At 36.2% G+C, this 24,841-nt stretch overlaps 1 protein-coding gene across 7 annotated transcripts in view; it reads right to left on the minus strand.

Annotated features, from left to right (window-relative positions):
• Positions 1-24,585, minus strand: part of ROBO2 (roundabout guidance receptor 2) — a 1,245,885-nt gene extending 1,221,300 nt beyond the window's left edge. For all 7 annotated transcript variants that reach the window (XM_082460293.1, XM_082460300.1, XM_082460302.1 and 4 more), the window contains exon 1: positions 20,414-24,585. In XM_082460293.1, the coding sequence (XP_082316419.1) occupies positions 20,414-20,543 (130 nt within the window). In that variant the 5' untranslated portion in view covers positions 20,544-24,585. The remainder of the gene's footprint in view (positions 1-20,413) is intronic.
• Positions 24,586-24,841: the final 256 nt, after the last annotated feature.

Raw genomic sequence — 24,841 nt, forward strand, 5'->3', positions numbered from 1 at the left:
TGCTTTCTCTTATAAACAACTCATTATAGCAACTATTGAACTGGACTTAAAGATTCTCAAGATCAGTGGCCAGGTCTTTTCATTATTATATTCCCAACAACTAGAGCAATCTTTGCTCTATATGAGGTCATCAGTGATGTTTATTGAATACATCACACATGAATAAGTAATTTTTCTTACTCTACTGAAAGCTAGACAAACAGAAGAACTCAAGGAATTGTTTTCTGCTTATCTACTCAGCAAAGAATCATGACTTACACAGGAACACATTTGCAGAAAAGAGAGTTAAAACTCATTGAACAGAGAATATGTGCTACATACCGCTGTTGGCATTTTATATACAGTTTCTCAATGACCACAACCACCTTCTCAGGCAGGTAGCATGGTTCCCATTTTATAAACTATGAAACACCGATTCCAGAGAGATCATAAAAGCTATCCAAGGTCACAGGGCTGTTACGTGGTAATGCCAGGATTTTAAGTAAGACTTCTTACTCTAAACACCAACTCCAATATACTACTGGTTTTAAAAGTGTGGCCCCAGAACCAACAGCATCAGTATCACCGGTAAATTTGTTATTAAAGCAAACTCGTGGATCTCACCTCAGACCTACTGAGTCAGAAACTGGCAGTGGGACCCAGCAGTCTGTTTTACCAAGCCCTCCAAATGATCTGAATGTGCACTGAAGCTGGAAAACCGTTTCACTCTATAACAACAGCAACAAAAAACCCCACAGAATTTCCTACTCTGCTCAGAACTTTCTTCTATTGCATAACTTATTTTGATATCCAATGTAAAGTTTTACTATGCTCATTACAGAAAAATCATCTGGAATGCATTAAGTGTATTTTCCAGGAAAAAATCTATTTTTATGTGGGCATAAAGAGGTGGAAAGTACTAAATTATGCTCCTCGGCTAAGGTAGAGATTTTCTCCTGTCTCCATTCAAAGACTGAATTAATGTGAAACGGTTTCAAAAATTTGTCAATAGTGTTTACCCATCAAGATTATACTGTCTATGAGAAAAAAAAGATGCGAAAGATATTTCTTAAGGTATGAACAAGAGATAAATCACAGGAGGCTGAACAGAAATGTGATTAAATGGAATTTAGCAGTCTTAAAAATATGAGGGCAAACACATTTGAAATTTTTGATAATGTCTCCCTCAAAATTTTGTATTATTAATCAAATGAAAATTTTAGAGCAATTTGTACTGATTTTTAAAAATGCTGTTTTGTTCAGAAAAAATGAACAGATGTGGAACAGTCTTAAATTCTGGATCATAAAACACCTTGCTTTATACGTACAATTTGCAGAAAATATAAAGCAAACCTGTATTAAACAGTATTATCACAGGCTCTTTCCCTGCCTGAAACCATGAGTCTCGTTTCATGTGACCTTAGGCAAGGGACAAAGGAGTCATTCATCTCAAAATTTCTTCATGCATGAAACACAAAGATGACTTCTAGTTTTGCCTTTCACATTAGAAATTAATGAATCAAAATATCACGTCTGTGCTTCCTATTTTTATTTTTGTAGTAATTTAGATAGTGTCAAGAGTTTTCTTAGTCCAGGTAATATATTAATGACAGAAAATGTTCTATGCATTTAAATAACCTAGGTATTATTTAAATAGAACAAAAATATAGGATATTAGTGTTTCCCTAGATGTGGGATTGTAGAAGGGACTTTGATGTGGGATGGTTGATGCAGAGATGCCTGGATATCAATAAACATTGATCATGGGCTGAGAACGTCAAATCATGGGGTTAAAACCAAGTGACAAAGAATCTTGAGCCGTAAAGGAAATAAGAACCAGATAGGCTGAAAGACTTTAAGGAAGAAAATGAAATGGGATCAAGGTTAGACTTAGCTGCAATGAAGGAAGGTAATATATAAAAAACAGAAGCTTGTGGTTGAAAGACAAGTTTCAGAGTCAAAGCTGCTCGAGGGGCTATACGTGAAAATTAAGTTTTCCTAAAAGCTAGAAGCAAGTTACCTCATGTGATTTTCACAAATGATAAATATTTTTAAATTGCCCTGTATTTTAATTATTTTCCCAAGAACGTGTACTATAAATATACAACTTGTATGTTTAGAAACAGAAAAAAAGTTACAAAACCACTTTTATCTTTATTCTTCAAGATAACTTGCTTAGTATTTACTTTATGACTGAATTCTTGGTACGTTACCACCCATGGGCTCAAAACACTCAAAAATCTATATCTTACTTATTCCATTTAAAGTGGTGGAAAGGTGCAAAATGATAAATCCTACTGAAGGCAACTGTAAACTATATTTGATTCATATATACTGAAACTTGTTATAAGTAACAAATGATTTAGATAGAGCACATTTAACACTGTCGAGCAATGAACGTTTATTATGGGAATATCACAGCAGCTGAGGCTGTGGGAGATAGTAAACCATCAATCAGATGCGACCTCACAACAAACTGTACCTCATCAACTGCTTTAACATGTCATGAAGCTTCCAAACAGACATTACTGAACCATTTGTTAAGCCCAAACTACTTTTTCACTGACAAAGCTAGAGACATTTGGTATTTTCATTTATATGTAATATCAAAATGAATCGACGGGATCTAGTCAACCAAAATAGAATTTCTATAAGGATGGGCCATTGAAATTCAGACCTTAGCTTCTCTACACAAATTACCTTAATGATGGTCTTTTATTCTATTTTTTACAAATGTTGGAAGAAAGAGGATTATATTTAGATTCCGAAACTCTAAAAAAGTCAACATTATTATTATATTATTTGCAAAAATATGTTTTTTGCTTAAGTACATTGGAAGGAAAATGTCCTTTTCACTTATATTCCTGTTATAAACCTAAGTGTTAAGACATTCCCAAATAACACTGCAAGAAGAGCAAAAATAAAAATAGCGCAGTTGAATGCTCATACACTCATACAGGCATGGTAATCACACCATCAAGAAATGCTTCTTTGTGGTACAAAAAGAACTTATTGCAAAAGATCGTAGTCAAGCTTAGCTTTCTGATATTAAAGAATCCCCTTTCTTCCTTCTGTCACGTTGATTACTTATGAACTTTGTTTACCTCTGCAATTAATTGGGTTTATTTCTCTCTCTCCTGCAAATATATTGATACATAGTTCTGTTTTATTTTGTGTTCTTCCTTAGACTGTAAGGTGCTTGAAGGTATATAGAATCTACCTCATTTAGTTCCCACTCCATAGGGCCCCTCTCAGTTTAATGTACATTTCTTATATGTGTTCTACTGCTTTATAATCATCTTCCAAACGTGGGCTTTAAAAAACCTACATAGATATAAGAAAACGATACTAACATTTATTTGAAAGAACTGTGTTTTCACATTCTAGTATTCAGATAAATGGCTTGGAGGTACATTATGTATTTTGCATGATAAACTGGATACCTGAAAGCCAGATTCTCTTGCTGGTTAGGCCTCTGAAAATGTTCCGGTGTAGCCACAAGGAAGATTGAGTTACAAGATGTCTTAAGGAAATGTACTGCTGCTCCTGAGAAAGTAAATCAAAGGGACTTTGCAGAGGATTTGGAAAAAAAGGGCTCCAGAGTGGATTTATTTTTCTCTCCAACTAGAAATAAGTGTTTAACGTGAGGAAAATTGCCTTTAAAGTTTCTATTTTTAGACAACAGTCTACCATGAACCCCATTGCTTGCAAGTTCCTGCTGAGTATGCCAAACCACAAAGCAAGGCTGCCCCCTGACTCTGACCTGTTCCTGCACCAGGTCATGTAGGCAACTAAGGAGACCAAGAAGGCTACCTTTTCACTACTTATTCCCCCTGGTAGGGAAATGGCATGTTTTCTGTTTTCTATAAAAGATGCTGAGGCCCTGGCCCTGGGTTCCTTTGCAATAGCACCGTCTTGCCCTGTTGTGTCACCCTGTGGGACCTGAGGGCAGGGGAAATGGAGCTATCACACCCATGCTCCTGCTGTTTACCATACTGCGCTGTGAGTGTACAGTTTGTTCGCTGGTCTGCTCTGACTCATTGAGCCTTCCTGTCTACTTCTGGGGACTATGAATTCTGGCAAGCCAACCTGCTTGCTGGCATAGTCATTTCTTTTAGAGTCTTGTTACTCGTCACCATTTCTTTGTGAGGTTGGGGATCTCCCATGACAATTAATGCCATATCTTATAAAAACATAATAATATACCTTATATTAGGAAATTCAATACAAATTTAGAGAAAATTTCTCAAAGAGAATTTTGAAAAATATATAATGCTGAAGTGTTATCAAATTTTCCAGTCACTACAATGAATACTTCTGGAAATGATTTAACAGCATATTCAACAAGATTCTGTTTTATTTTCATTTTATATAACCATACAATCTGACAGTTGAATGGGAACATGGAGAGAATCTTTCTTAGCAGGTAGCCATGCATGATTCCCTCAACCATCTCGTGATAACACATATCAACGTCCATAAGATACACGTGACTTTCAGACGATTATAGTCATTAGGGCATTATATATGAATAATCTGAAATCAGAGTTTCCTTAAAGTATCAATTAATTTAGCTAAGCTTTATTTTCCTTTCTTTATTCTTCCTTTCCTCTTTTTTTTTTTCTTTTGGTGGAACATACATTTAGACATCTAGGGCAACTCTTTCCTTTCTCTTTGAAGCATCAGACCATCTTTTTCCATCTTTCCACATGACTGTAAAAAGTTATCTGAGTCCCCATTTTCTAAGCTAAGCTGCATCTACTTTTTTTTTTTTTTTTTACATTCTTTATAAGAAAAGTGTTCCAAACTACTCAACACCCTATCCATTGTTGTCTGTATATTCTATTCCACTGTTTTAAAAAGCATAACATCTAGACTATTTCCTTCCTAGAATCTGCATATTGTATCAATATAGCCAAAATGTGGATTTACCTACATTTTCTTAACATTCACATCCCATCACCTGCTTAAATTAGGATATTTTTCACATGAAGTTATTTTAAGTCATTAAAAAGACGTGTGGTTTGAAGTCATTCAGATTCATCTAGGGACGCGGCAGCACCTCTGTCTCGCGTTTTCTTATCGCCCCCCATTTCCCCTTCCTTTTTTCTCCCTTTCCCCCCTTCTCCCCCCCGGTCACCATTTCCCCTCAGAGGCGCTTCCCCCGGGCAGGGGCAGAGCCGGTCTCACCCCCCGCCTCTCCCCGGCCCCCGCCGCCCTACGGCCGGAGGGAACGCACTCCCCACCCGGGCACAAGCGGCAGCGCGGACCGGCGGCGGCCTCAGGTCCGGGGGCGTCATGGAACTAATTCGCTGACCGACCCACAGGCCGCAGCCGTGCGTCCCGCTCGAGCACCAGACCCTGCGCCCTCCGGCCCGGTTCCCCCTCTTCTCCCTCCTCAGTCGGCCCCGTCCTCCTCCCGCGCGCCCCGTCGCCGTGCGCTGAGGAAAGCGAGGTGGTAACGTCCCCCGGATGACCCCGGTCACCACTGTGAGGCCTACAGCTCTGCGGGGGAGGGGGAGGAGGGGAGGGGGAGGAGGGAGGGGGAGGGGGGAGGGGGGGAGGAGGGAGGGGAGGGGGAGGGGAGGAGGGGGAGGAGGGGGAGGAGGGGGAGGAGGGGGGAGGAGGAGGGAGGAGGGGGAGGAGGGGGAGGAGGGGGGAAGGGGAGGAGAAGGTAGTTACATCAAGCTGGGAGGCAGGCAGATCCAAAGGATAGCATGAAGTTTCCAGGGCCTTTGGAAAACCAGAGATTGTCTTTCCTGTTGGAAAAGGCAATCTCCAGGGATGCCCAGATGTGGAAAGTGAATGTGCCAAAAATGCCTACAAATCAGGATCTTGAACCACGGTGTTACTAGGTGTATAAGAATTACCCAGGATGCTTCCTAAGGATTCCAGGCCCCTCCCAGACCTACTTTGCTTGTGTTGGCAACTATGGAATTTGTATTTTTAAAAAACTTCATAGTTTTATTGATATGCATTAGGTTTGGGAAGCACTGATTTAGTCTAACCACAAAATAAAAAAAAAAAGTTCTGACATTTCTGATAAGTGATCCTCTACTTTGGATACTTTGTCCATTCCACCATAGAAAAACTCTATCAGTTATTGGAAAGTTTTTCCTGAATTGAACCTGAAAACTGCTTCTTTCTAGTGGCTACTTCCTGGTTCTAGTTCTCTCCGCTGGAGCAGTACAGAATAAATTCATTTTATATTTTAAATGATACCCCTTTATCTACTTACAGTCAGGTGTTAAGCTCACAAAGTCACCTCTTCTCCTGGTTGAATATCCTTTGTTCTTTAACCATTTTTCATTTGACAATATTGTGCCTTTTACCATCTCAGTTTTTCTTTCTCTACATATACTCTTTAATTTACTGTGTTTCTTAAATCATGACATTTGAGTTGTGGTCATTAATGAGCAATAAAGTGAAACTATTACCTCAAAATAAAGTTAATCTAAAATATTTACATTTATGCAGCTAGATTTTATCATGGGCTCTAACCATCAGCATTCAACTGGAATATATACAAAATTCTTATTAAATACTGGTATGTAGAATCAAAAAATGATTTTTAAATGAAGTTCTATTTCTTGTGATATTTGAACTGTGACACTGCTGACCACCATTCTTAAATTTGAAAACATGTGTTTTTCCTGTAATTAAATAAAAAGAAAATTGATTAAAATGTGTGCTTCAAATATTAAATTAGAAAGAAATTCATAAAATGTAAGCTATGCATAGCTAATAAACAAATATATCTGTGTATATATATTCAAGTATGCTACTAATAAAGTAAATTTAAATAAGGGAATACCATATGTGTGTATCAAACTTAAAAAAATAAATGATAATTTTCTATACTTTTAAAAGTACATTCCATTAGGCTGAATGCAGTTTGGGTCAAATTTTGAGTCAAGAGCCTTAAAATGATCATACCTTTTGAGGCAATAATTTCAATTCTAGAAACTGTCAAGGGAACAATCAGATTTGTGCTCTAAGATATGTACAGCAGAATAATAGTGTAAAATTGGACATAAAGTTAAGTAAAAGAAAAATAATAAAAAATTACACTGTAAGAAAACAATAATTCTGTATACATATACTCTAAATTCTATATATGTGCATTATGTAATGTAACATACATATTTACTAGTATGTGCATGTATGTGTGTGTGGATGCCCATATACAGCTTTTATATATTTTTCTTGGTGTTCATATACTTTTTTCTTGGTGTTCACATGCATATATGGGCAGTTTTAAATATGGGAAATATGGAAAATAAATATATGGGGAAAATACTAGATGGGGTTGAAGTGATTATCCTTAGGGGGTAGGATTAAGGTGACTATTCTTTTGGGGAGGGGTTATGGCAAGTTGGGGTTCTCTTTAAGTTTTTTCCCCTATTTCAAGCATTTCTACATTGACCATGAGCTATTGTTTAAATGAAAAATAAATTGATCTGAGCCTTTAAGCTTACTTAGGATCTATCATCTGCTAACATGCTATGATAATTACTAAAATTTGTAAACAACTCCTATTTGCCAGACCAGGGGTCTCCAAAACACACAGAATAAAATATTCAGGGTCACCAAAATTTCAGTACTAAAATATTTTTCCATGTTTTCCAACATGCTTTGTTCTTGTTACCTAATGTTCCTGCAATTATCTTTAAAGACACAAGGTTCAGGGACTTCCCTAGTGGTCCAGTGGTTAAGACTCCACGCTCCCAATGCAGGGGGCCCGGGTTCAATCTCTGGTCAGGGAACTAGATCCGGCATGCCACAACTAAAGATCTTGCATGGCACAAGGAAGGCCCGGTGCAGCCAAATAAAGAAAAAAAAAAAAGATACAAGGTTCGTTTCTCAACTAGTTAGACATATATTTTCTACAATACTCTCAGACTCAGAATAATTGAATCTTGAATAATACTCTGATCACTCTCATTTAAATCCACACAGCTTTTGTCACTGTAGTTATTTAAGCTAATGCCATTCCTTTTTGATCAAGGAACAGTTATGCTTCCTTCCCAACTCCTTTCCAAATGTTTTAGTAGTATTAAATTAACTCACAGGAAAGCTTGATTAATAATAACGTCTTCATACCTCAAGTGGCATTCTTGGATAAGAAGACAAGAAACTTATTCAACATTAACTGCTTTGGCCTATAGACTGACTAAAAGGCAGACAAAGGTATATAATTCAAGCTATACCCAACCTCCACTTATGAATATAACCTGATACCCAACACTCCCAAACATTTAGAAGGTAGTATTTAAATTACTTTTTAATTTAAATGAAGGGACATGTTGAGTCAGAATGATATAATCAGACTGGCTTCTTAACATATTCGTGATTTTATTAACTTAATTATTTCCATATGCATATCTAGGAAACAATAAACTCAGTTTAATCTACAATACATTGACTGTGAACTTCTGCTAACTGGTTCTTTTTTTTGCTTTAGTACCATAAGAGTGGACGTTTATAATGAGCACTCTGACCCACTGTGATATCCTGAAATATGAAAATATACAAGAGTTTGCGGTGTAAAATTAAACACAATGTTGCATTTAAGAGTATTTGGGGTTATTTCATAGGCATTCCTATTAGGACTGATTGATCTGTTTGTAATAGTTCTATTAACACTAAAACTTCATTTATCAGAAAACCGTATTCTCAGATCATAGCAGATAACAGGAAATTTGCATTTGTGAGGAGTTTTGTTTTTTCTTCCTCAAGTAGATGGGGGAAAAACAAGCATTTGGGGGAGAAAAAGTCTCACTTAAAATCAGATTTTATTTTACCCATCAATAAAATACTCCTGGTTCTCATATACTTTTTTAAAATGTCCGGATTCACCTGGACATTTAGGCATGATTTTAAATCTACAAAATCTATGTAAATTACGTTTACATAGCCCCAAATAATTATCACTTAGCAAACATGCTATTAGGCAATTTAAAGGATTAAAGCAATTGTCAATTGGTTAAATGACAGGCAATATCCCTGTCTACTTTTCTGCCCTATCAACTTTCCAAACATCCATTTACAGAGACATTTAGAAAACATCCCAACTTAGTAGTTGTGCATTTTTTTTGAATAATGAATTTTATTGTCTATTTAAGGTACATATAAGCAGCACCATTAACTGAGTCCTGACTGGAAAAGAGCACAAAACTTCACTTCAAGAAGAGCATCACACGCCATGTCTCAGCAGCGTTTTATTCATGCCTTGTGGTTTTTGAGGCCAGAGAAATTACTTTTTTTCTTTCTTAGTGTTAAACTCTTGACACCTCAAAGTGCTTCCGTAAGCACCCATGTTTTCTCTTTCAGTTTCTTCCTTTAAATTGGGTTCTGATGGGTGGGGAAAACGTAAGACATTGACACTGATTATTTAGTATGATACGAGGTTCACTATATACCAAACTTATCAATTGTGATAATGACAGACAATTTTATTCAAGCTACGCTGCAATCCTCAGTAGAACTTCCCCTATGTCTCCATGTTTATGTATTATTCACACTAATAGTGACCCTGAAGTAGAAAAAGCTTCTTGTCTCTTAAAACTTTTATTTAGAGGAGTTCAAAATACACACAGTTAAGTGCTCTTCTGTGTGCAGTTAATGTAGAGTGAAAAGCTGGTGCTCATTTTAGATTTCACTGGCAACAAGACAGACGAAAAAGTGTGTGCTAGGAGTCAGGAAGATATATAGGAAAAATTAAAAGTTTAAAATTAATTTGAACTTATAATGTAATACGCCACGTAGAAATCTAAAAATCAATTTCCAAATGGAACAGCTTGAAACTTTTTCTTGCCATCTGGTTTTGGACCTGGCTCATTCAATTCCAGTTTTGCCCTTGTGAATACTCCAATTTTATATATACTGCATGGGAACGATAATCTTCATGCCACCTAAGCATATCTTGTTTGATTTCCTAAAAATATAGTTTTTGTTTTTCTTTTCTACACTACCAATATTTCCCAAGTGCCCTCTTAATCATGGACACACTTGTCTTTATTTTAAATTAGATGTGCTATTAGTATTTGATTTATTAGCATATTGAATAGTGATTGCATTTTATTTGCTAAAATTTTTTAAATGCATGTAACATTTGTACATCTTTAATGAGCCTAAAATACAGACTGATGAATTCAAATGAAGAGGGGGGAAAAAAAAAGATTTGGCTATTTGAGTTGTGAAGTAAGAGAAAAAGTAAGGCCCGACATATAGACAGGGGATTAAACAAAATTATGTATGGCAAAAGCATTGACACAGGGCTGGCATACAAGAAGTCCTCAGGAAATGTTAGCAGTTAAACTTTAGTTTGTGTGTGTGTGTGTGTGTGTGTGCGCGCGCTAATAATAATAAGTAAAAGGTTTGAGTATATTTAATTTTTTGAAGAAAATGTTATTGAAAAACCACTGTTACATTACATATACTATCTCATTTGTTCTCACACTGTGAGAATGCTGAGAATTACAGACGAGATGGGGCACGTTCAGGGTAGTATGGCCGTAGACGAGAATGCTGAGAATTACAGGAGTCAAATAACTCACCTTAGAGTGTACAGCTAGTAAATGCAGAGATGTAAGCAGAAATTGGATGCCTCTATTGTTCGTTGATGACACTCTCAAAGAAGTTTAGCAATTGTGAGCTACCACACCACAACATTATTTAATTAGCTTTAAATGTATCTGTAAGATAGTGAAGCCAAAATGTTTGTAATCAAAATTGTAAGGATCTGAGCTACAATAGGATATGTAAGAGTGCATTGTCTCAGTACATCGACTGATCAATTTAATTCTTAATAATCCAAGGTCTAGTTGAAAGTGAAAGACAGTTACAAGTAAAACTGACTTCTAGTGATTTCATCACATGCTTTTAAACTTAATAATTGTAAGTTAAAATTTTGCTTTGGAAAAATATGCTACCACTTCCAAATTACTTAACTCATATACCCATCCACTTGCCTAGATTCTTCAAACAGATGAATAAAATCATACTTTTATATATACATAAGGCATTTAAAATTATAGCAGTAAATCTTAAAGATCATCCAATAATGTAATTATGATCTGAAGAACTCTTTTTAGAACATATACTGAGGCTTCAAGCAACATGTTTATATCTCTTTGAGACTTCTATAAAAATGTATTGTATAACATAACTTATAAATAGCTGATAAATGTCATAATCACATAATTTCTACTCATAGTTAAATGCAGCAACTATAAAATATGGACTATTTATACATAGAATATATTCATATATACATTTATATACTAATTTATATACACACACAAACTAATTTATTACTGTGGTAACACAAAACCACTTAATAGTTTTGATGCAAATTATTTGGCACTGTCAAATAAACCACTTAAGAAGATGCTTTGCCCAACACACATTATATTGATATAAGGCAAATAGTTTTCAATAACAGTGACATTGTACATTATAAAACTCTTCACAGTGAGAGAAGAAGATCAAATCACAACTTGGACTTTTATTCTAACACAGAATTTGGTGTCACTGCTTTTGTTTTTAAGCTATGAAAACATATATCTTGCAAATTTAATGAGGCAGGAATTCTACAGAGTTCTACAGTATGACGGGTATCTGTAAAATTACCCAGGTAATTGGCACCATGTTTTGTTCCCTAAATACTGCAGTCATCATATGACTTATCTTACCAAGACCTGCAATGGCCACTTGTTTCCAATTCTATAAATTCTAGTTCACTCTCTGCCTGATTCTCAAAGCTATCCTTAACTGATTCTGTTGTTATTGCCACTAATTCTTAACATGCTGCCCATTGGAATCAGATTGGTTACTTGACTGTCCCCCAGATGTAGCATACTGTTGGCCTGGATCGGGTGTCTGGCTCCAAAGTATAGTACTTGATAACTTTAGTCAAGTTGTTACTGTCATATGACAAATGGAGATGATAAGAATAACAGTAACTTTTGGATAGGGTTGATGCAAGCATTAAGTTACAGAGATCAAAGAAATTAACATAACACCGAGCCTGGCACAGAGAATGTCCTTAAAAAAAAAAGGAAAGTAAAATTAAAAAAAAAAAAAAAACCTGCTCAGCTGTATATAGCATATAGCTCTGTATTTCCCTGTTCTCATTATTCTGGCTATTATCATTTAAAAAATCGTCCCCTTTTATATTTACCAATTTATTCAAAGCCTTAAAAAACTATATACGCATAATCTACAGCTCATTTATTTTACTGGTTGTTTTTCCAAATGTTTCTTTATGCCTATCTTCTCTGATCATTTAAATTATGTTTCTCTTGAGAGTATTCAATAAATATTTGTTTGAATGAATGAATGTATGTATTTTAGGTTTCCTACTATGCTATATAAGCACAGTATATGCATATAGTAGATGGACATAAAAATAGTTTACTAATAGTACAGTACATGTTGGTCTACCTTGAATGTACAAATTACCAACATAACATCTTTGGGGACCCTGAGTGGAAATGCACGATTAGCAAAACTCTCTAACAGTGCATCAAATTTAACTCATCACACTTGGCAATCAACAACCTCAGCCCCAAATCCCTGCATGTGTCTCTGCACTGGTCCATGCAATCCCTAAACAGGAATGGGGCATTCTGTTAGATAAATGAAAATTCGTCCTACTTAGCCAGAAGCAATTCTCAGGCCCCTATGGATTCTAGAAGGCACTTCAGTTACATTCCTGATTGCCCTAAAATAAATTCTTTATTAGCTGCCAACTATTACATTAGAGATTTCATGATGTGCTCCTGTCTCCAGAACACATTCTTGGACTTTTCCCAGCTTGATAACTACTTCTTTGATGACAGAGCTTTTGACATTGATATGAAAGGGATTCTACCAAGCATATGTAGAGTCTATCTTAATAGTCTATGTGGTGAACTCTTCACACATTGACAGAAGGAATGAATTTCTATACTCATCCTGGCAACATGTCAAGAGCTATAAATTGGCAGTACTGAATTAGCTCATTAAACCTTTATATTTCCCTGAGTAATAATACCAGGCAAAATTTTTCTCATGTGAGAATACAGGCTTATTCATTTGGCATTTTGTATAGAGACAGAATTCAAGGTGTAGCCATTCAAATAAATATTATTCATAAATGCATACAGTTTTTTTGTTGTGTCTGCATACTATTAATTGGACAACATCCCACTTATTTCTACAAAAAAACTCCATTACATAATGGAATCTGAAGCATATATGCTAGGCTTAACTTGATGTATAGAGTATTTTTTTAGCAGAATTTGGACTAGATTTCAAACTGAATCTGTTAAGTATAAACCACATACTGCCTAGAAAGTAATGGGTTCACAACTACTTTCTCCCTATTATCAAGTACAGCTGTTTTTCCCTTCTAATCCTAGGATATAGACTCTTTCCTAGACCATATCATCATGCCTTTCTACACACCAAAGTTCCCAAATCGATTATTTAAAGTTCATATTTTAAGGTGAGTTGTCTCAGCTATTCAATAGCTAAAGATACTTTGAGACAGCCAGTTGCTTTCTCATTTTAAGAAGGGGCACGCAAATGGAAAAGACAAAGTAAAGAAACAGAAAAATCAGTATAAATCATCCAGAAGTTAATAAGTGATTTGTAGAACAGATTGAATGCTGGAGCTGAGCTCAACCAGTTTTACCCTAAATTGTGGTTTTGGTATAATATCAAGAAGAGAGTAAGTTCAGATTATAATTTGGATATTTGTAGTTTTACTGCCTGCTACCCGCCCCCCCCCCCCAAATAGCACCAAGCCCAACCTTAGTTCAGTTTTGTTGTTTTATTTTTAACATCACAGTCACTTACCTTATTTGAAGACATACCAGTTAAAGGGAAAGAGAATTCCTCCCCCCACTCTCCAACCCTGCCAAAAAAGTAAAGTCTTAAGAATCATAAATTACAAGTTTCTAGAGGGTAGAAATCTGTATGTATGTGTATATATGTATACATGTATATACCATATATATATATGGTTTTTTAGTGTTTTTGATAGATCAAGTTTTGAATACCTATTGAATATTTAATAAATGGCTTTCAAAAACCCAATGTGGAGTGAGTATAGAAACCCCTTTTTAGTGTGTGAAGTTGTATACCGTTTTTAAGGTACCAGTTCAGGACTTTGGATCTTTGATTTGATTTCTACATCATAACTCTAGAATTGTCATCCTTCAGTTATTTTTCTTAAATTCTACTCCTGGAGAAAGGTAACCCTAAGGACCAGCGAGGTCAAATGGCTGAAGCACAATATTAGATGAGGCCATAGGCCCTGATGAATGCTCTGGTCTCTGAAAATGCAACAACTTTAAGATGTAATGTGCTTATTTTCTTTCCTTTTCAGGAATATTATTTCTTGTTTGGATGACCTTGGTTTCTTAGCCAAACAAAAATCTTTAACAGATAAAAGATCCCCAGTCTTAACTGATCAAGGTCACTATTTGATTCACATAATCTTTAATTGACTTAAGCAAACAGACCTTATTGTAAAGTCTCATCACTTTCTGAATTTCTATTTTGAAATTTTAATTCTTTATCAAGTAACAAAGCCTGGGACCGTAGCTATATTTTACTTTCTTTTTTCCTTTTTTTTATACTCAAGTAACTTTGAAGGTTGAAGGTCTGAATTTGAAAACTAAGAAGACAAAATTGCTCTCAGATGGAGGCCTAATGTTAGCCACGATCCATCTTGAAGCAAAAATTTTATGGCTCAGTTGTAAACCCTTTGAAAATGTAGCTTATCATGTAAGTGCTGACACCATCTTAACAATGGATTCATGAACCCCTACACTAAGATATCTAAGGTATTTCATTACTGTCAATTTATCTCACTTTTTAAAATTAAATAGCCTATTCAAAAATCCTTATTTCTTTTTTAAGTTCCTGAACACAATTTTCTTTGTGGAATTTGGCTAATGAACCTTCTCCTTGGCGTGGAGAGAGGTAGGAACGAATGGATACGCACATACGGCAACTTGCACCCATACCAGATCAGGCTGGTGTGGGTCCATATATTTTCAGCTCACACTTTTCACAGGTATATTCTGACTTTATAAAGGATATACAGCTCCTAAAACTATATTCTTTAAAATGGATCAGCACTTTGCTTCCTGGGCAGTAGTTTTCCCCATTTTGATAAAACTGTGTATTCTATTTGTAAGTGAAATATAAACAACTTCTTTCTACCTATTTTCTAACATAAAGAACACTTCAAAGGAGATATGGGGATGTATGTCTATGCATGGCTGATTCACTTTGCTGTAGGGCAGAGGCTAGCATACCACTGTGGAGCAGTTGTACTCCAGTAAAGATATTAAAAATAAATAAACAAATAAATTAAAAAAACACAATCGCTGAGCTGTAGAAAAGACGAACACTTCAAAACTCTTTCCAATTTCCCCCCCATTTATCTTCCAATACAAAATGCATTTTAGTAAGTATTATGTGAATTTTCAAAATCACATGGCAACAAATATGTTACATTAATAATAAATAGGTAAGTAAAATAAAATGTTGAGGTTAAAAGTGAAACAGTAAATTAGAATGAAAGTTAGATCAAAATGACTGTGGATAAGATATACTCAGGTCATAATTTCTAAGACTAAGAAAAGTCTATCATGCTCAAGCATCAAGTTTTTCTTTTTCTAAGACTAAGAAAAGTCTATCATGCTCAAGCATCAAGTTTTTCTTATCAAGTTCTCACATATACTTTGCTGATTTTCTCAAATGCTGTTTTTCAAATAGCACTAGAGAACATGAGCAAAATTTTCAACAGATCTTAGTATGGTTGTTAAGCATACTCTTTGATTTCTGTATCTAAAAAATACGCTCATTATCTTCTGAACTTACTGGAAAAAACACACTCATTTCAGGCTTAGCTTTGGAATTTACTCTTTAGTTGTAGGGAAGATAAGGTATTAAATCTATTTATTGCATACAGATGGAGATTAAATAATTTAAACAAATGAAAAACAGAAGTGGTGATTATACACAGTACAAAGAACACTCCACATTTTGCATGAATATTCATACTGTTCAGTTTCCAGATTCACAATCTCACATTGTAAATTACTTTTGAACAACAACGTTGTTTTCTTTTTTCCTTACTGCACTACTTCCTACATGAGTCTGCCACAATTTTCCAAGTTTTAAAATACTATAAATACATTCATATTTTTCTACAACTAAAACCGAAATTTAAATGATATAGTAAAAGTAGAGTGATAAAAATGATTTCCCAACATTAGAAAGATAAGATATAGCGCCAATTAAAAGTAAAAAAAAAAAAAAAAAAGTGTAACACCTAAAGTCATAGAATATTTTATTCCCAGCATAATTTTTCAGGTACTTTGCTCATTCATCAAATAATATTTATTGAGCATCTATTAGGAGCAAGATTGCATGTTAATAAATATGAATCAAAGACAAAATTTCTCTTCAAATAACTTGCAAAGTGGCAAACATATAAGACATATATATACATAAAAACTGACAAATGCCTTCTAATCTAAATAAAATGCCCTAGCATTCAAAATATGAAATATTACTTTCAGCACGTGGTTGAGGGGCATTTGAACTGGTGGTCAGGGCTTCAGAAGCAATATCATAAAAATGGGCTTACAGGTATTAGGCACCAGCACATAGTTGATTTTCTTTTTAACTTTTAAGGTTTTAAAAACAAAAACATAAACAACCTACCTCAAATTCCAAAAAAAGTCTAAATAACTGTCAATATATTATACAGGTCCATGCAAATAAGTACATAATATCTAAAATAGCACCCTCTGAATATTCCTATGTTACTGCTTCAATGCACCATAAAGTAAAATAACATAATGCCATAGAATGCTCATAATACATTCTAACCCTTCACAGAGAGGGGCGTAGATAACCGCCAGAGAGGTTTTCTTTGCTTAGCAAAAACAGACACGGACAACCAGCTGCTGTAATTTATAAAAGGAAGCAAATATGAACGTTCTGTGAAAGAATCTTTTGAATTGTCAAAAGTTTTGATAACTTCATGCTCTGTTGCCGTAGTTTAACTCGTATCATAACTGAGATGCCTGAGTGAACTTGACAGACTCTTTTGGGAGATTTAAATGGAGTCAAGGTGAAAGAGTTGGGTGGGCCTTAATGACAGTCGGGGTTGGCTCCTCCCCTTAGCTTGATCAGCCGTTGCTCTGATTGGCCAGTGTTTCTGTTGGGCCAGGGGTTTGTTTTGACAACCCCCTTTTGCCCTAGCTTCACCCATTTACAACTTTTACACCCATTCTTCTATTTATACATATTTACCTCCCATTTTCACCTTTGATAGTAGCTATAGAAATAAAAATTTAGCTTAAAGTCTAATTTCCAATAGCAAAATTTTTTTAAAAACGATATAATTTTAAATTCCCTTTTTGTTACATATATTGACCATCTACAATGTAAACTTCTCTGTAAAGTTATGCTTACTGGAATAGAGCTGTTTTCATCTTTTAGACTTTCTTCCCGGTGAGAGTAATTGAATGCAAAATAATTAGGTCCTTTAACCCTAATGAAGGTGATGCCAGCAGTGTATTTAGGATTTCTAGTTAGTTTATCATGAATGCAAACTTATGATCACTTATGCTATGCTCTGAACAAATCAGATGAGACATCCACCTTCCCCTGAGGAGTTCATATATTGTGATTAAATAGAAAAGCATGTGCCTGAGGGAAAACTTGCTGGCCTACTAACCTATATTTGAGATTCATGTTCATTGATGAGCTTAAAAATCCCTTGGTAGCCAACAATAATCAGCATTTTTTTCCAATTGTTCTAAGTCAGCTTACAAATACCTGTTTTGAGCTGCCAGGCCACATGCTGTCTGTTCCACTCCTCACAGGCCACAGTTATTCACTGATCTAGGATGCTCCTCCCTGGCCCTGCCCCCCTAACCCCTTCTCTCAGAATGGTGGACTCTATTAATACAACAAAAATGGAAATTGTCACCGTGGGCGGGTTGCCATATGGAGGTTGACAGCTGCTCAATCAGATTAAGACAAATGCACCTAGGCAATGTGAGTGCAAAAAAAAAAAAAAAAAAAAATCATTTCAGAAGAAAACTCTGTTGTTTTGTTATTATTACTTTTCCCAGGAGTTTTAGAAATAGAACATCACTTTTGAAGATTGTTCTGTAAAGCAGATAAGCTTGAATCAGTATTGCTATAAAGCAAATTTTAAAAGGTAAAGAAACCATCTTTAAAATTTTGTTTTGAACCTTGATCCTCTTTGCTTCTGGCCATAGTGTTTAATTTAAGAAGCCTTATTCTTCCTTTCCACCCCACCCAATATATACATATACTTCTCCTAGGTATTCTACAAAATAATAAAACCGCTACTTCTAGAAACAAAATAATGTTGAACAATTGTAAACTAATGTTTTAAAAGACTGCAGAATATGCCAAGAGGAAAGTTAACAGAGTTGTGCAACTGACACAACCATCAGTAGCCAAGCTCATGAATAAATAAATATTTACAACATGTACATATGCACATCGAGGTAAAGCTACTTTGCAGGAACTCAGAATCTGTGGAAAATATTCATGCAATGCATAGACAGTGACAAAAAGAGTCAGTAAAAAAAGAAAAAAATTTTAAAGAACAGTCAACATGTTTAAAGTTATTCAGCAACTTGCCTGACCTTCTTAAAATACCCAAGACTCTTTTAACAATAAATAAAATATGTTGCTAGGATTGTCTATTCCTAACTTGACTGAGTCATATCATCATTGCACAGCAGAGCTAGCAAATTTCTAGCTGAGATAGTTAGTGTACATTGGAAAAAGCAGTAATATGTTCAAAGATGAAACATTTCAGACCTGATTTACAAATGAAATCCAGTGCATCTGTATTTAAGGCTGTGTGCCATGAATAAATGCCTAGGAACACATGCCCTTTGAAATAAACCTTTCTGACTAGGTTAACAATTTTTCTAAAATCTTGCAGCTATCTAACTTTCTCACTGGGTAGCTAAGGCTCCAAAGTCTACTGCTAAAGTTTATCACAGGAAATGATACTTTTACATGATAGAACTGCCTACTGTCTTTGAAAAATGTATATAGGAAGTACAAGTTAACACTCCTGACATCCCCTACAGTTGACAACACCATACATCTCTAGATCCCAAGCCACCAAAAAGCTGCCATGCAGGCTAACATAAATAACAGCTTGCAGTTTGCAAGGAAAAAAATCCATTGATAACACCAGGAAATACAGTAATGTGATGATATAATTCACAAAGCCCAAAGATCACTTGCAGCTCCCACTCCTTGGGGCTGCATCTGCACTAACCCATCGAAGCTAAGTGCCTGTTGGAACTTTTCCCTCAAAGGTACAGTAGGTGGAAATTTTGTAATATCTTTAATGCAACACAAGGAGACACAGAAAGATCAAACTGAAGGGTCTCATGTATTTAGAAAATCCTGCTGAAATGCTGTGATAAATTATTAAAACTTCTTGTTAATGTTCATGCTTCTCTTTACCCTCACATTGGAACATTGACAGCCAAGCAAAGGTGGGCAGACCCAGAAAACATTTCTAGAACTGAGATAAAAATATTAGGTGAAAAGGATGCTTCCGCAAAGCAAAATCCTCAGATTATCTCTCATCAAGATTTTCCCCCGAAACATGTACACACTGTCTGGAAAGTCTCTCCTGAGATATTTCTGCAGCATCATTTTGGCTTAGAGCATTCACAGAACAGGTACCCTGATAACTTGTGTTTAGTATAAACAAATGGCACTCAGGTAAAGTAGAATCAACTGAACTTTATGAAAAAGCAGGTCCAAAGTCTCACAAATTCTCTCTCACCTCATAATAATTTTTCAACTGCAGAAGAAAATGGATTACAACACTCTGAAGTATTGAAAGGCTTGTTCTCGTTCAGCTGATTTTTTTTCCAATAAAGTTAATGCAATTTATCTTTATTAATACATCAACACTGATGGAGTCAGCTATAAAATTAGTGTTGGCAGCACCGCATTTCATAACATCCCTCTGATCATTTCACAAAATCTGCTAACAATTCAGGGATCTGACATAGAACCCATTTCTTTTCTAAAATAATGAAGCTTCCTAAGGATAACACATATATCCTTGCACTAGGGCAACACGCATCTGGCTCTATATCCTCCCTGCTGCAAACAATCCTCGTAATGCTTTGCAAGCCCACAAAACCAAAAATTCCAAAAATATATTTATAACAACAACAGAGGAAAACTCTTCTTCCAGGCCACCTACAACACACATCCTCTTTCTGGAAATAAAAATCTGATTCCCAACAGAAGCAGTTCCTCTACCTTTAGCTGTCTTCAGGTTCCCATTGACTAGCCTTGCTAACTCCATTTAGACTTTTAACACAAAACTTTCATCACTTACCCCCTTTCCAAGGTTTTCCTTTCCAGGGGGTCCGAGTCAGCTTGCTCAGAGTTGGTCCAGAGAAAAAGAGCATCAAAACGAAGAGAAGTTCAAGCCTAGTAATTTTCCCCACTTTCTCTGATGATAACATTTCCACAAGTTAATTTCACAAAATTTCTCACATCCTCTTCCCTCCCAGTTATTAAAATAGCATTAATCATTGAAAAACCTGAGGTAGGTGTTGTTTTGCCATCTTTAACAGCTGAAGTAGCAGCTCCCTGATGTAGCCCTGAGCCAAGCTACATTTCTCACGATCCAGCTCTTTCAGCCTGCAGTCAGCACTGCTCCTGCTTCAGGAGCTATAAAATAATTTCTGATCTCCACTTTGCTTTCAGTGGGAATATATTCCTCAGCGTTCTGGGAGAGCTTGATTGAAAATGATAAAAACAGTAATGTCTGCGTCCAGCAGAAAAGAGAAAAGATGTCAGGATTGTGTGAAAAAGATGAGAAGCAGTTGTACTGACAGCTTTCAGGCTGCTGTGTGATCCTAATAGCCGTGCAACCAACCAAATTGCTCTTTTAAGAGTAATAAGGCTTCAGTGAAAGCCGGTGTCACTACCACTTGGGTGGGTAGTGCTGGGCTTGAAAATCACCCAGGAACCGCCACAGATAACGACTGCTTCAGTCCCGCTTCAGAATATTAAGGGCTGAGCAAAATATAGTATGCACAGAGGGTAGTTAATCTATTGTGTGGATAGAGGAGAATTCCAGCAACGTAGTAGGGAAAGACGCTGAACTTAAAATCTATTTAATTTTTCCTTCACTTCACCTCGTGACATTAAAAGGGGATTGCATCTGCACTAATTATTCATAAAAAGTCTGAAATATTTATTAGAAGAGCATCAGGGTATGATTTTTATCCCAACAATAAAACCGACAGGGCAAGTTCTCAATAGTTTCAGTTCTCTTCTGTATTAGTGTCAGTTTATTTGGGCATTTCTGTGTCACCCAAATGAACCCACCATGAATGCTGTAAGCAAACTTTTGGAAATACCAACACAGACACTCTCAGGGCTGTGCTGATCACACTTTCAGGGAAACATTTTTTTTTTTATTTGTTTGTGTACATCACCATGGAAATACAGAAAGCTCTCCAAGTCTCTCAGTCTTTTGTAATTATATTTATGAAAACATTACTGATCACAAGGTGTGGTTATAATTAACATCCGGGCACACGACTATGTCCTCGATAAAGAGGAGGTGGGTGAAAGCAAATCAAATAAAAGCAATTTGGTCTGTACTGCCTGAAGTGAATTAGCATGATCGAGACATTCTGGCCAATATTTGAAATCTGTCTTAGTATTATCTACATGGTCACTTATTCCTTTAATCAGTGAGCCACAAGGCATGAATTATGCATTTATGTACTTTAAGGTAATCAATTGCTATATAATGATAACCGCCAATTTTTTGATGTTACCACTTTCAAACTGGGTAATAAATTGCCATTTTCAAATCATGTTATTGGAAGAGGTACTTTTAGAAGAATAATTTATCTTGGTAAGATTAGCTATATTAAATTTGAAATTACAGTTATTAACATTTGCTTTCACATAAAGGAAACAATGTTTGTCAAAGATATTATATGGGATACCCAAAACAAATTCTCAGATTATTCCTTAGTTTAAAAACAATAATCAATTTGTATTCAACTTTTAATTAATTTGAAAACCTCTGAGGGAAGTGAGAAAAGTTCATATCATGCTTATTTTATAAGCAGTGATTTTAAAATTTTATGTCTCTGTATACTTTAAAATGGTAAGTTTAAATTTAAGTTGGAAATCTATTTTCTCTTTACCAGTCATTCTTAATTTTTTTTTAACCTGATTCTTTCCTCTGTCCTCATAAGCATGTAAACATGTTGCAGGTGTTGGTAAAATGAATTGGCCAACTCCTTCGCCATCACCTTCTGAGGAAGATTCTAGACCCAAACTTATTTACTGTCTACTGGCTCCATTCCTCTTGAAAGAAAGAACATAACCTTTCATAATTAGTGAGTTCTTTATTTTTCAATTACCTGGGCCTTAGGTTGAACAGGAAAATATCAAATGGGTTTAAACATGATAAAAACGTTAGTAGAGATGTACAATATTTCAGAAGGGCCTGACCAGAATGAGGTTAATAGGAAAAACACTCTTTCTTCAATATGTGATATAGTTGTCTGGGTTGACCCTAAGAAAACGTCAAGGTTAGATTTTCAAGATTTGCTTCCTTCTTGGTGACCCCCGGTCAACACCGGCTCACAGCTCTCTCTGGTGGAGAAATTCAACTGGGATTGGAGGAACCAAATCACCATTGCTCATGGAGGGAAAGCCATTCCCCTCTAGAACTCATCTGGCTGACGTGTGAAGTACTACTCAAGCTTTCTACACACTAGAATGAATAAGAGGAAACCTCAAATGGGTGGGAGTACCAAAGAGAATGAATAGGGGTGCAGTCTGAAGAAAAAGAAATATTGAGTGGAAGGGCCAGTTCACATGAGACAAACTTCTACACAGGTGCGAGTGTCAAAATACCTTAAGTTAATATTAATACTAAATTAGCTAACTTATTACAAGTTCTAAGTACTTTACATGAATTAACTCATTTAATTCTTAACAAAAACCTAGTGAAGTAGGACTAACGATCTCCATTTAGTACATTAAAGAAACTGAGGCACAGAGGAATTAAGTCACTTGTTTGAACTCAAATAGCTCAGCTCTGAGCCTTTGGAAATCCCCGTGCTATGCTCTCTGCTAAACTGTACTCTCTGTACTCTTAACCCTTTTGAACTAGGTGGCTCTTAAGTTACATCTTTATATAAAAGAAGAGCAAATAATGACTGCCCACTCAACATATGCCAGGTTCTATGTGTAAAGCACTATTTACATGCTTTACAGGTTTTAGTTGTTTCATCTTCACAACAACCTTGTAAGATGAACCCATTATTCATACTTTACAGATGATTACTTGTCCAGTATCACATAATGAGTGAAAGACAGAGCCAGAATTGAATACTGCGTGGTCTCAGAGTTTGCCATTCTGCTTCTGTTTTCCAAAGTCTGGTGCATGGGTCTGGGGAAACCAGAGAGGACCCCAGAGAGGCTGGGAAATGAGAGAACTGAGGGGGCTCTTATGGCATCTGTGACATGGAATCTTCCATGGGTTGTTGGCAGCTGCAGGGAGGTCTAGGACTGAGAAGGTTCCAGAGAAAGTCCCCTGAGAGAGGCAAAAAGAATAAACTTCCTCACCACCTGCATGTTCTCTAAGGAAAACACGAGGAAAGAGAAAACCCCAGGGAGACCTGACTTACGGACAGTTACGATAAAACCTAATAAATGTTTTAGTGTAGGCCATAAAAAAATTGTCAGGAAGACTGCAGAGAGAGAGAGTTCTATAAAGGTGGTATATACAGTAGTCTCTCTTATCGACAGGGGATGTGTTCCAAGTCCCGCGGTGGATGCCTGAAACCAGGGATAGTACTCTACCCTATATATGCTATGTTTTTTTTTTTCCTATACATACATACCTGTGATAAAGTTTAATTTATAAATTAGGTATGTTAAGAGATTAAGAGTAATAACTAATAATAAATAGAATTATAAAAATATGCTGTAATAAAAGTTATATAATTATGGTCTCTCGCAATTTAAAACTTATGAATTGCTTATTTCTGGAATTTTCCATTTACAATTTTTGGACCACAGTTGACCACTGGTAGCTGAAACCGCAGAAAACAAAAACATAGATAAGGGGTGGGGATGATACTCTATTAAAACAAAGTGCAGGGGGCTTCCCTGGTGGCGCAGTGGTTGAGAGTCTGCCTGCTAATGCAGGGGACACGGGTTCGAGCCCTGGTCTGGGAAGATCCCACATGCCGCGGAGCAACTAGGCCCGTGAGCCACAACTACTGAGCCTGCGCGTCTGGAGCCTGTGCCCCGCAACGGGAGGGGCCGCGATAGCGAAAGGCCCGCGCACCGCGATGAAGAGCGGCCCCCGCACCGCGATGAAGAGTGGCCCCCACTTGCCGCAACTAGAGAAAGCCCTCACACGAAAACTAAGAGACCCAACACAGTCATAAATAAATAAATAAAATAAATAAATAAAGTATTAAAAAAAAACAAAACAAAACTAATCTTTAAAAAAAAAAAAAAAAAAAACAAAGTGCAGGGAAAGATGGAAGAAAGACTTGACTCAGCAAGGATATTCCAGGCAGAGAAGCTGGCCTTTTGACTGAGAATCAAGTGATAAGCATATATTTTAGGAGTAGGTCAGGGCAGGCAAGAGGCAGAGCATAATCCAGGCTGAGGGAATAACACGAGTCTGGTCACAGAGATGCAAGAAAGCCTGAATCCTTCCAAGAATTGCCAGGAAGACAGCATGGCTGGAATATCTGAGCATATGAGTGAG

The sequence above is a fragment of the Balaenoptera physalus genome (assembly GCF_965194825.1).
Source record: "Balaenoptera physalus genome assembly, chromosome: 4".
NCBI lineage: Eukaryota > Metazoa > Chordata > Mammalia > Artiodactyla > Balaenopteridae > Balaenoptera > Balaenoptera physalus.